The 13410-nt window shown below is 38.8% G+C and overlaps 1 protein-coding gene across 19 annotated transcripts in view; it reads right to left on the bottom strand.

Moving 5' to 3' along the window:
• The window catches only part of LOC134541238 (serine/threonine-protein kinase N), a 372780-nt gene that overhangs the window by 337140 nt on the left and 22230 nt on the right, over positions 1 to 13410 (bottom strand). For 3 of the 19 annotated variants that reach the window (XM_063384521.1, XM_063384538.1, XM_063384618.1), the window contains exon 1: positions 8597 to 8788. The exons of 9 other annotated variants lie outside the window; for them this stretch is intronic. In XM_063384521.1, coding sequence (XP_063240591.1) covers positions 8597 to 8698 — 102 coding nt within the window. In that variant the 5' untranslated portion in view covers positions 8699 to 8788. Of the gene's footprint in view, positions 1 to 8596; positions 8810 to 13410 lie in introns of those variants that run through there. 7 more of the 19 variants (XM_063384529.1, XM_063384555.1, XM_063384513.1 and 4 more) reach the window with 5 other exon arrangements.

Raw genomic sequence — 13410 nt, 5'->3', positions numbered from 1 at the left:
AATTAGTTAGATAGACATTCAATAGGTGTCTTTCTCTCACTCTCTCTCTCTCTCTCTCTCTGAAATGTATGTAGCTTGCTCGCGGGTCAGTAATGCAGACAATCTTTACATTCTAGCTCGAGACGGAAAAAACAGTAAATATGGTTTACAAAGACATTTTATGAAGTGTCTTCCCGTCATTACATTTGAAAGTAGAAACATATTTACTCAAAATTTAGGTAGTAACATATTTTTATTGCAAAGACTGAAATAGAGGTGAGAAAAATTATCATTTGTGAACATAAGAAAACTACTACAACTGTATCAACTGTTATGTTATAATGTTTAAATTTCTAAATGGTGCAAGATAATACAAAATTCCATGCGGAAAAAGTCGTGGGCAGCAGATACGTATAGTTATAGGTGTGGGGCTATGCATGCTGATTTTTCATATACTGCATGGATGCGAACATGTAAGAATAATCTATCTATCTTACTATAATAAAACAGTACTTTTTCTGTCTGTCTGTTTGTACGTGATTTTGATGAAATTTTGTGTGTGAGTTCACGGGGATTCGAGGATGGTTTAGATTCACAATTGGATATTTTATCTCGATTCTGAGTTAAGAAAAAACTAAAAAAACACGCTTTAAAAGCAAAAAAACTAAGCATTGTTGATAATTAGCCTCCATGGCAACGGGCTTTTGCATTGTTGTTGTCTTCTGCGTAACCATGGGAAAGGTTTTTGGTAACGGCAGTGGCGTGCCCAAGAGGAGGGGTATGTATAATGAGAAGATACAAAATGTCCAGCGTAGAAATACTTACCGCCATATCCATATCTCACAAAAAGTACATTTGGGCAGGACAATGTCTGTCGGGTCCGCTAGAAAGATATATAGAGATATATATGTAGAAAGATATATAGAGAGATAGAGATATAAATAGAAAGATAGAGAGAGATATAGAGAATTAGAGAGATAAAGAGAGACGCTTAGTATATGTTTAAAAAATTACATTATTAATAAATTAAAAAATTGATTGAGGCATTGCAACGCATGCCGGGCATTATCTAGTGTATATATATATATATATATATATATGTATATATATATATATATATATATATATATAAATTTACTCATTCCGTTTCCCGTCTGGTAAGAATTGTATGGATGAGGGAAGTTAACTTTGAATATTAAAGGTTCGCGACTTCCGGAAGTCAATCCAAACGTGATTCGTGTTTTGATAATTCCTAGCCGGGATGACAGCTAGGCGGCCGGAGAACGTCAAGGTTAACTCCACGCCCGTGTCAAGAGTATATACTTATATGTGAATATATATGCACACTTTTTTTTGTTCTGTTTCCGTATTTATTTTGTAAACTGTTCTTTAAAAAGAATCAAAATGGCTAAAACGCATGTTTTCAGGAAAACTAAGGGCATAAAACACAGTTTACAACATCTTGAATGAATTCAAGGGACTTGGATTACACATGTATCTTCATTTCTCCGCCGTATAATGATATGGGTACTCCTCAAATCTAATAGCTGCCCTGTGCACGATGAAACGACTTCGCACCAGTCCACGGCCTTGCGGTGGCGACAACGCGCTAAAAGCACCAGCAAGCGTCGCACTTATCCCGCCAGTACCAGTAGAATTATAATTTGAATAACACCTTACCACTAGTCTCTCACGCCCCAAGGGCCACCAGATAAACCGTCAAAGATTGTTTCATAAATTTACGAAACATTTTCTTATTCGTCGTAGCTTCGCAAGTAAAGCAACAACACTGCCGAAAGCAACGAAGCGATCTGGAGAAGTGCCACGCCCCGCGCTGCCCTCGAGGAGACACGCGGTGTTCTCCCAACACTGCCGAAACACTGCTGAAACACCACCGAAACATGCGGGCCGTATTACACTGGAATCCACGAGACTAGTGAGGCACGGCTATGAAGCAAAGACGTCACGCGGCAAGGAACTGCAACCACTGTTCGTCAACTACTATCAAATATGGGAAACTGGTAGGAAATACGAGAGACAAGTGTTTGCAACGAACCTGGCGACGTGCAGTGTAAAATAGCATGAAAGCAATGCAGTAAAGTGTATCGCGCTTCGCCAATGCTATTTGGCCCATCACAGTAAAAACTACTATATAGCTGAGATGTTTAATAGCTGTCAGAAGCTAGTCAGATAGCGTTCAGATCAGCTATTAATCACTACAAACTTGTTCTCAAAATTTTTAAATCCCTTAGAGTTTTCTTAATTCGGCTGTGTGAAATTTTAATTGGGTGCATTTGTGGACAAGGATGTGTTAATCGGAATTAAGATTTCTAGTGGCCGGATGAGCTGTGTCGCCAGTGCGTACCTGTGGCCGGGATGGAGGTCATTAGAGCAGGCTTGTTTACCCGCGGAGCGGTCCCGCATGCGGCCGAGGGCGCCGTCGCCCCAATGACGTCGGCGGACGCCTCCTCCCGACCCGTCGTCCATTCATCGGGCGGCGCCGCGCATGCGCAGGAAGCCCAGCGGGCTGGTCACGAACACGTGTCGCCGTACAAGACACGGCGAACGTCGTGGCGATCACCGCAGAAAGTTACGTGAGTACGAACACAGCATCGTGACTACCGCCGACGTGACATTATACACAGTAACCTTTGAGTACGAACTTAGTATCGCTTTTAAAGAAGAAAACATTTGCGAAACATTTAATTAAATTGTATTTTAAACAAATACCGTACAAAAATAACCTAAAGTAGGCATAGTATATAATAATGTGTGTAGAAGGACGACCGAAGACAGACACTACGAAACATTAATAAATTAGGCAATTGAAGAGCTTGTACTGCGGCGTTTAAAATTATTTTAAAAATTACCGAAAAAATTACAATAATTTAATTTTCAAGAACAGCAAAATGAAAAGGAAGTGGAAAGAAAGGCTGGCAAGAACATGGAACTGACACGTCCACCCCTGATACACTTTCTGTAACCATACTACGTCGAGTCCACATTTATAACTGAATAATGCTTTAAAAATCAAATGCACACACGCAAATCGTCCCAAATACTTTCTATTCAATTCTGGAGGATTTTGAAAATAGAAGAAAAAAAACCTTTTATAACCGCTGCACAATATTTTACTATTTTAGACCCTATAATATATTTTAGGGTAACAAAATAATTTTGTACTGCCCAATATGTTTGTAAGAGACATTAAAATGTTGTTACTTATAGATCGTTGTATAGGTACCAAAAATGTATTTTGCTGATAGCAAAACGTATTTTGCAAGGTTTATTTTGACAAAATATTTTGCAGTGACCACAAAACCTTTTTCTTCATAGTGTTCTTTTGAAGCCTCAAGACATAGATCTATTACTGAAAATGAATCGTTGAAGATAAAGTTCGTACTAGCAAAAGTACATCATTTTTTATACACGCACTGACTTCACACAGAAAAACAATTGAGACATAGATCAGTATTACGGTTACTGAAGTTCAGTCAGCACGTAGCAAGGAAGTTTACGTAGACCGAACCGAATCGACCTTGGTGTGCCAATTTTAACGACAATGTAAGCTCGTGTAATAAAAGCTCAGGAAGGTATAACTTTTAATTACAGTATATACGTGTTGCTTACTCATGATCACTTCCGCTTGTTCAAATTAAAATTCTTCGGCGCTGCCATACCTTTGCTTAAGAACTGCTTTTTTTCGTTAGTTATTTATTATACGTGCTTACGGCAAGCATCGACAAAGAAAAATCATTAACATCGTTACTGTATATAATTAAATTCGCCATATAGGGTCTTAAATAAACTGATCGACCAAGTTTGGACACGAAATAATTAATACCAGTGATATAGTCTCTAATCTACACGAACTTAAAAAACACATAAAATACCCAAATAACTACTCAAGTCGTCTGAAATATTGGCGCTACTTTTATTAGGATGAAGCTTTAACATGAAGGTCATATTAATAATAAAGCAACTGCATTAGAGTTTGTAACAAATTACATAAAATAACTTAGCGCCGTTGCTCTTAAGTCTAACACATGGATGATCGACATTGCTAACCTCATCTAATGCTGCGACGATACGTTTAACTTCACATACGATCCTAGAAATTTGGTTTTGGGGGGTTGGCGTCAACCCAATCACGCCAGGGCTGTTTTCCGAAATAACCAGCTACCCCACTCGCTCAACTCCTTCCGCGCTCTTCATTCAAATGAAATCGACTTACACTGGCGCAAATATATTTAATTCGACGTGAAACCGTCTATTCGGTCGAATTCTCTTGTGTGACAAAATTCCGTCAGATTTAAGTCGATACTAACTCCGAAACTTACAGTGGTTGAGCACACAACTGATAGATAATGCCCGTACGTGTTTGTCGCGCAGTATTTGTTTTGCTTGTGACGTCATCACACCAGTGTAGGCGCATGCGCGTGATTGTTACAAATCGGCTTTGTGTCAAGTTATGAATCGGTGTAGCGTGAACGCGTTTAGCTGGACATTGATTCGGGTGTCACAAGCCAAAGTGAGGCAGTATAAATATTCACCGGAATATAAGTGAAAATCGGTACTAATATGAAAATTACAAAATAATTAACGTTTTCTTCGCATATGACTTGTAAATATGCTTAGAATTATAGAAAACTCAAGTCAGAGGAAAGCTCACGTCGAAAGAGATCCAAAAAGGCCTAAAAGGTCCAATGCCGAGCGAATACGAGAGCTACAGCGGCGTAAAAAAAGGAAATTAAGGAACGACGCAAAGCGATTACGTCCAGCATACAGCGGCCAGCGACAGTACAAACGTCTGCGGATCATGTGCAGGCGTCGTTGGAAGGCAATACAGAAAACAGTGATAAAATACAACACTTTTTTCATACAGGCGTATTCACGAAAAATCCACGGCGCAGACACGTTTTTTTAAGGATCATTGCTATTTTATGTGTTTGTGTAAATTCAGTGATACTTTAATGCTATGTTATAATTAAACTAAGAAAAACACTAACATAAGATGGAGTAATTTTAACTATTCCACTTTCTTAGATAATTAGGTAGTTTTCTAACAGCAACCCATTTTGCGCCATGAAATCTTTTGCATACATCAAATGCCTTACATAATATTAATGGTAATGCACAACGGAAAGGTATATTTAACAATGCAATCAGCAAACTAAACTATAATGCATAATAGTCCACCAAGGGTACATTAAATACCGCACGTACAGTAAATAAAACAAATCGCACCACTAAAGCACGAAATTCTACGTTTCACACACTGTGGTTTACGGAATATTCTATATATTTTTTTTAAGATTACACTTTCATCGGGTAGTTTGTTTTAATAATTATTCATTCAGATTTTTTATCTGAATCAGTTTTTAACAAAATTTTCAACCATTGAATTTTTGTTATGATTTGGAAAATACCTGTGTGTCAAACCAACTTATTCATACATCTTCAGAGTACAAACTGCACAACGATTTCTTTAAATTCTTCCAAGTTATAATCAAAAGACAGTAAAAACCTAAACACGTTTCAATAAAGCAGTCTGCCGCGTGCCTGTCTACAATCGCAATGTCTAAATAGTGTCCGACGGACACTGATCGCTGACGTCATGAGTGGTGTAGGCAATGGTCGGAATACATTGGTCAACTTGAAATTTTTGTCCCAATCTGTGTCCTTTAGTAGCACAGAGGAGGAACGCGCGTGATATTTGCCGTTTTCCGGTTCACGTTTCAAAATGGTAAACAGAAAACAACAAACGATGTGGTAGGAACAGGAAGCCAAGAAAACCAAGACGAAATATTGATTACTTATATCCGTTTGCAACCTGTGATTTTCACAAAGTCCGAACAAACGTTTTTATTTTTCATAGTGTAATTAGAATTTATTTATTAGCATTTACTTTTGTCTTACCGCATTAAATATGATTTAACTCTTACAACTTTAACAAGTTAAATTATCATTCAAGCTAAGCTGTATGCTCATTTCCAATGCATTAAAAAATAAACAAAAACAATCTAACAACACCCATCTTGGCCCAGTATATTTACTGCGCTCTAGTGACTGCATTAGAAATCAGAGGATTCGGACATTGGACATCGCAATTGTAGACAGGGCTGTTTTTCGTGCAACAAGGTGACGTCATTCACATTAGTTTAAGGACCCGGACCGCCCACAGTTTCGGACTGTTGTAGAAGGGCCTTTATTGATTCTGTCAAAATAATATTTCGCAAATCAATGCTGTCAAAATACTCCCGCACCTAGAAGTTTTTTTTTAAATTCAAAATGTATTCAAAAGCAAATACTGAAAACGGCTAAAAAAATGTTGTTTCTTTCAGTTCGTAACTCACCCTTTAAAAGGATATTATGTAAGCAGTTACTGAATAATCAAATTGCAAAACTCAATCAAGAACAGCGAGTATGTACAATTTACATTCCATATGCTCCAGTTATAAAATTTCATCCGGATGAAATTTTTTGCTTTGAAAAGATAAACCGACAACACAATCATTCGGGCCGTATTATCGGCTGCATGTCACGTGACTGTATAGTAAACACGGAAACACAACAAGTCGCACAAAAAGAGAGCAGACGAGTATGTTTTTGAGCCTTCACTAATCATATACTAATGATGGACAATATATTGAATATTATACAAAATACATCACGTGACTGTGGTGCTACTAAAGCTGATAATGGCCCGTCTACAACAGTCCGAACCTGTAGGCTGTTTGTGTCCATATCCTATTGTGACATACTAACTGCCTTGTCTAATACTACAATATCAGATGTCAATCTACAGATTTCTTAAAAAGTCACCAAAGCGCAGTAAATATAGAACACCAAAAAGTGTTTTTGATTGTTTTTGTTTACATGTATTTTTAACGAGTACACGGCTAAGTTTTGAATATTCATTTAACTTGTAAAAGTTTGATGCGAGTTCAGTAATATTTAGTTATTCGGTAAAGCAAAAGCAAATGCTAATAAATGAATTCTAATCACACTGCCAAAAATACATTTGTGTGTTCGGCATTTGAAAAGCAACGGTTGCTATTTAAATTTTCGACTGCCTTCTTGGCTTTCTACAACTCCATCCGTTCTTTTATGTTTACCTTTTTTTGAAACGGTGAACGGAAACAGTAAACATCATGAGTGTTGTTATTCTTCTATGCCACCGACGGACACAGACTGAGACAAAAAGTTAATTTTGACCAATGTATTCCGACCATCGCCCACGCCAACTATGGCATCAGAGGGTCACGTGGACCAATCAGCAATCAGTGTCCGTCAGACACAACTTGAAACATTGTAACTGTAGACGGGCCTTAAAAATCACATATCACTTGAATGTCCACACATTTCAGATGAAAGTGAAGTTTTCCGCGTTATTCATGAACTAAAATTGCAGTGGCCACTTAAATTTCCCGGAATACTAATTGATGATCTGAATACAATAATTCAAATAATGTCGAAACTTCTCACACACAATAATGTGTACTCATAAAATAATCGAATTCTCTGATGATCAATCCTTTTCAAATCACCTTACCTGTGTTCCAGAAAACACTCTCATAATTTGATTGGATGGGTCTCAACCAAATTAGTATTTCTCTCCTAACCCCCCCCCCCCCGCCCCCCTCCCCATAGGCACACAAAATAATAACAATGAACACAGACCGATTATAATCTATGCGCAGGGGCCGTTACTGACAGGCTGGGTTTAAACAGTTTACAACAAACGCAATAATAAAGACGCCAAGAACCCTACTGAACTTGAAACTGTCAAACAAAAAAAAATTTTTCATCACGCTGCTTTTCATAAGTAATATTTTTCAAAAGAACGTGTAACATACTAAATAATTTGATTGAACCGCGTCATTTACTTTCACTGTAGTTTCGTAAGTGAAAAGTTGATTCGTAGCCTTGTATACACATTAGGCTGGGGGCTTACAGAATCAGATGCGATGCTACATGTCGCGACGCGATGCGACATGTCGCGACACCAGACGATGCCTCGCGATTGTTAAACACCGTATTTTTGTTACTTTATTTCTTTCGACATTCTTTAAATCCAAAAGTTGTGATACTCCTTTAAAACTAGATTATATAAAATTGGTTTTCCTGTACTAAATATAGGTACATACTAATCGTACTGAGGAAATACCAATTAAAATATTTTAAAGGTGAATATTTACCAAAAGTAAAGTGAGTGAAAATTAAAAAAAAAAAAAAATGAAAAATAGCCTTTAACTAGTTGACAAATTTGTTACAATCGCGCGTGCAGCCATCAGACAGATGCTGTCGTCTCGTGTTCGACGACAACAGATTTGTCTTGCAGTGTCAGATTCTGTGAGCATGTAAACACACGGAAGTCAACTACTATCAGACAAAACGTTACCAGAAGGAAGCGCAAAACGTTCAAATATTGCCCGATGTTCGCGTTGCGTTTTTGCGTCATTTGGAAACGACATTTTAAAATATCGTTAGTTCACTTCATGGATGTTGCGTTTCTTGCGTAGTTCATAAACCCAGCCTTACAAATTGCAAACAGGGCTGTCGAGGCGCGCGCTTGTTCACTAGTAGAGGATGTTATGCAGAAAGTAGGCGCTACCTGCGCGCCGACGGCCGCGTGGCGGCTCGACCTCCGGGAAGCCATCAGCAGCAGCCGGGAGCCCAGCTTGCGGGTCTTGGCGCCGTCCTTGGCCAGCACCATGCTGACCGCACTCGCGCACTCGCGCACTCGCGCCGGGGATCGATAGCGGCAAGCAGACCCGCACCGCCGCGCGCCCGCTACGCCCGTCCACCGACGACAACACACAATGACGAGTGCCCCCGCGCGGGCACCGCCGTCTCGCTTCCTCCCACCCTTCTTCCTGCCCTCTCCCCTCCACCAACAACCAAGCTCTTCCTCCCCCCTCCACGACCACCATCTCATAATCCTCCTCTCTTCAAGCCCGAGCGCGCTCCCTCTTCATCACCTACATTGTAAACTGGTTCCTCTGCCGACGCCTCCGTCATAATCTCATTTACCGGCGCGGCTTTCTACCCGCGCCCCACTTCGCACTCATTTACAACTGCCGCCCGAGCGACAGCACGCGCGATTCTTTGCGCATGCCTCATGTATCTTGCCAAGGTGTACGATACTGAAATTACATGAACCCGCCTGTTCATGCTTCCATGTTTTTGCTTTGGGACAAACCCTAACCATTCAGCTGCAAACTGTCTCAAACTATAACATTCACTTTACTTGTTGGTTGCAAAAAGTCAAGACATTCGTGATCAAAATTCTTGTTTGTTTCCATCGTGGACGCGCACTGTGAGCGAATGAAGTTATAAAAAAAATTTGCGAGATCTCGGTGACAGCAGTATGTTATTTTGGGTGATGCAATGTGAGCTGTTACAACACCTGGTATTACAAAGGCAGTGGTGCATGTTGAGAATGATGTGTCCAAATCCCTTGTTGCCAAAATTTCCAATTTTTTTTCCTTCCAAATCCTCTCCCGAAATAAGATTCCTGTATCCGCCACTGGTCACTCATTACAAATTCATTTTTGTATTTTTTCCACAAATCAGTCATGTGTTGTCTCGTTTTCCATTTACTCATATTTAAAAAAAAAACATTATCAGCATTAACACACAAAAATTAAACCTGGAGTTAGGTATACTCTCAAACTATTCACACCCACGAATAAATATAAATTGTCCGAAAAATACCTTAGAACACAGATAATGATAATAAATTATCCTAGCACTATAGATACTGATTGCTTTATGTTAATAAATTAAAAAAAATCGCGAGTTGTATCTCTACCATTTGTTCCATCCCAAACTCCCGAGCACGAAGTCTGTGTCGAATGGTTCAAAGGCCATTATGATCTTTAAAACCGCAGTAACCTTCAGTGCGACCAAAATCCCTACGTTACCTTTCGCAACCAATCAATTATGATTATCCAAGCATTCTAATACGCTAGGAGTATGGTGTATAACTTCTTGGGCTAATTTTGTTTTCATATGTAATTTATACTAAAACATTTTAACAATGCTAAAGCATGTGCCCGATTTAATTACAAGGGTCATTCAAACAATAAACATGAATTTTGTTGATTCGATTGAAGTAGAGAAGCGCAGTGGCGGGGAATGGAGAGGGGACCGGCATGCCCCGGCCCTCACTCTCACATCAGTCTTGTCAGTGTCGCTGTGACAGCACCAGCGGCAGTTGCGTAACGTGTTATTGTTCGTTTCCTCGCCGACGAAGGTGTGAAATCGAACGAAATTGCGAAGAGACTCCAATCTCAGTTCGGTGATGCTACTTTGAGTAAAACCCAAGATTTCGATAGGGCCAAGAAGTTTCGAAATGTTCGTGATAAAGTGAGAAATCAAAGCCATAAACGGCGTGAGCTTGTGGAACGTCCACTGAAGGAGACATCAGGAGGGGAAAGATTTGAAGATGACGCTGCGATATAACAGTACGTGCGCAATTGGCTACTGGGGAAACCATATTATTATTTTTTCATGAAGTTCTGAAAATGCTTCATATCCAATGGAGAAAATGTATTTCAGTTGAAATTATGTAGAAAAATAAGGCATTTAATTTGTATCTTCGTAAATGACAAAGAATCTGTATAGAAATATTCCGGTTTATATTTGAATGACCCTCGTATTACATATATAAAAACAAAACAAAAAAACACTTATTAGCAGAGAAACAGGATACAGAAAATAATTTTAAAAAGGCACCCATAATCAGGCAGTCAGTTTACAATATCGGCAGTGCACCGTCTAATTTCAGGCATTGGAAAACTGTTCTGCAAGGCTGCAACGGAGGTGCTCGCGTCGACGATATATTTGGCGACAAGAACCTTCCACACAGCAGAGGTCCAGCCAGCCCCACTAATCACACACGCCCACGAGCACAGTTCTGGCACCCAGCGGACGTGCCCGCACAGATGTAAAATCTCTCTTCCAACTTCTTCCAAACAATTTTTTTGTTTGGTTTGGCACGGAAAAATACTTCTCGTATAAAAACACGACCGTTTCCAAACGTTAAATAATACTCCGTACGCCAATTGCTAATGTATATCAATTACTGTGTGCATGGGCGTCATCAGGAAATGTGGAAGAGGGGGCCAAATTGAGCTATAAGAACGTAATTCGGAATAGGCCTTCCATGAAAAGTGTGCCCCGAGAAAAGCTTGGAAAATAAAGATGTTGCTGGAAAATGCATATTTAGGTTATCTGAAATCCTTAAGAGCTTTTTTAAAACAGTAAATTCTTAGCTTTTACATTGTCACTAGTATTTCTAATGTGTGTTTAACGGAAAGATCAGTTATTTTTCCTAATCCAGTGGCCATAAATTGACCCACACTTGGTCACAACGAGCATTATAATTGAATAATAATATCGGTCTCAACGGGAAGATACTTTGCCCTCGACTCTGCGTAAATTCTTACACAGCGGATTCTATTGACATCGCTAGCATTTATGCCTTTTAGAAATATATTAGTCCTAAACACAATGCGAATTCAGCCTGACATTTTTTTCCTGTGTGCGAACATAACTCTACGTTTGTAACTCCCGGATCAGGATATCCAAGCGAAGTTAGTGCGCACCAGGCCTTGGAAAAATTAAATGGTTTCAGTTTCCAGGCATGGTTACCGCTAGACTGTATCGCTCGTTTCCGCATTATAGTGGCTGCTAGAGAGGCGAAGCAGCCGGCGCATCAGCACCGTTGCCAGTGCAGTTCAGTTCACGGTCCGTGCCCCAGCACTGCTCCGTCTCAAACTGTTCAGACGACGTGTATTGGTGGTGAGGTAAATACAACATAATGCATAAGTAGTATAAAAGTGCGGGTTTTTTCCCTACAAAAATTTCACCTCTTACTTGCTCCAACACTGATATACTCTATCTTGCCTTAATAACTTAAAAAAAAAAAAAAGAGGGAGGGTAGTATATATTGTGTTTCTTCCATAAATTATTTACGCTTACGATTTAAGATGAATTTATACTATAACCATATTAATTGATTATAACTTTTTTATAATAAAAAAACTTACTAAATGTTTATGAATTTAAAGGCATCTCTTTATGTCAACCCTTGCATATCTACTGAAAAAAATGAATTCATGTGGGAAACAGTTATGGGTTCACCGTTCGTATGCAGCATTTGTTTTCAAGCACTTTTTTTTTAAATATCATTCGCTAAATATTAGTTTTTTCAGGAACCATAGAAACGAGAACGGGTAGCATTTTGGATAAACCTATTTTTTATTAGTAATAATTTAGTTTTAGGCTTTGTTTGTGTTTGTCTTGAAAGTAATTGCAATCATATTGTCGATAAAATTAATTGGAAATCTTACAAGTAATGCAATTTTTCCAGATCACGTTTACAGTTGTGGCCACAGTAACTTTAAGTCTTTAGATATTTTTTTAACCGTGGGATTTGAAAAATTATACATTGAGTAATGGGAAGAGGGCCCAAAAAATTGTTTACCCCAAGGCCATGAGTGTAAAAGAGTAATTTGAACAGCGGGTACAATTTTTAGTCTCTACAAACGGCATTAGCCATTCAAACAGAATAATGGCGTTAATTTCTATACATTAATAATTTTAATTCTACGATAAATGTTTTCATTTGTGCCCATATTTACTGAAACAAAAATTTATGCAACCTACAGCCACACAGGACGCTATGCTCGCTGTTTTCGCTATGCTGGCTACGTCACCAGATGTTTGGTTCTCAGCTATTTTTCTAAAACGTCGCTGACTTCGCACATGTGCATATAAACAAAAAAAAATCTGTTATCGCGCGGAATCGTACTGTATTTCTGTGCATGTCGACGGAAAATTTTATTGAAGTACGAAAATATCCATGTTTATGGAATAAATGATGGAAGAATATAGAAGGGAGGTAGGATAAGCAGGACAATGCCTGGGATTTGATTTCAAGGGAATGCTATCAAACCGGATTGTGTTTATTCTGAAATAATACCCTAATTTGGCTTCGTCCTCAAGCAACTGCTTCACCAAATCATAAATTCTCGAAATACATTTCTATTTAGATTAACTTAATGAACCCATTTCTTTTTTACGTTTACATACTGTGAGATACAGCAGTATATCATCATCGTCGGAATCATTACTTGAATCTCACGGCATGCGTTTCTCCGACGTAGAGAACACTTATGTCTCGAGCAGTTCCTTCGTCAAGAAATTCTTATTTAAATATTTGGGTGTCATAGACGTTCCTTGACATTGCCTCAAGTGATCGCAAACAAGACAGTTTTGATGAAGACCATCTTATGATAGTCCCATATTTCTTATTTCTGAGAGGGCATTATCCTGTATCATAGTCGTTGCTTGAGAACACCATCGCATAAGCATGTTTCATAGTCGCTGAGACCTTGCTTAAGAACACGAATAAGACAG

The sequence above is a fragment of the Bacillus rossius genome, chromosome 1, assembly GCF_032445375.1.
Source record: "Bacillus rossius redtenbacheri isolate Brsri chromosome 1, Brsri_v3, whole genome shotgun sequence".
Classification (NCBI taxonomy): domain Eukaryota; kingdom Metazoa; phylum Arthropoda; class Insecta; order Phasmatodea; family Bacillidae; genus Bacillus; species Bacillus rossius.
This window is presented reverse-complemented; position numbering and strand designations above follow the sequence as displayed.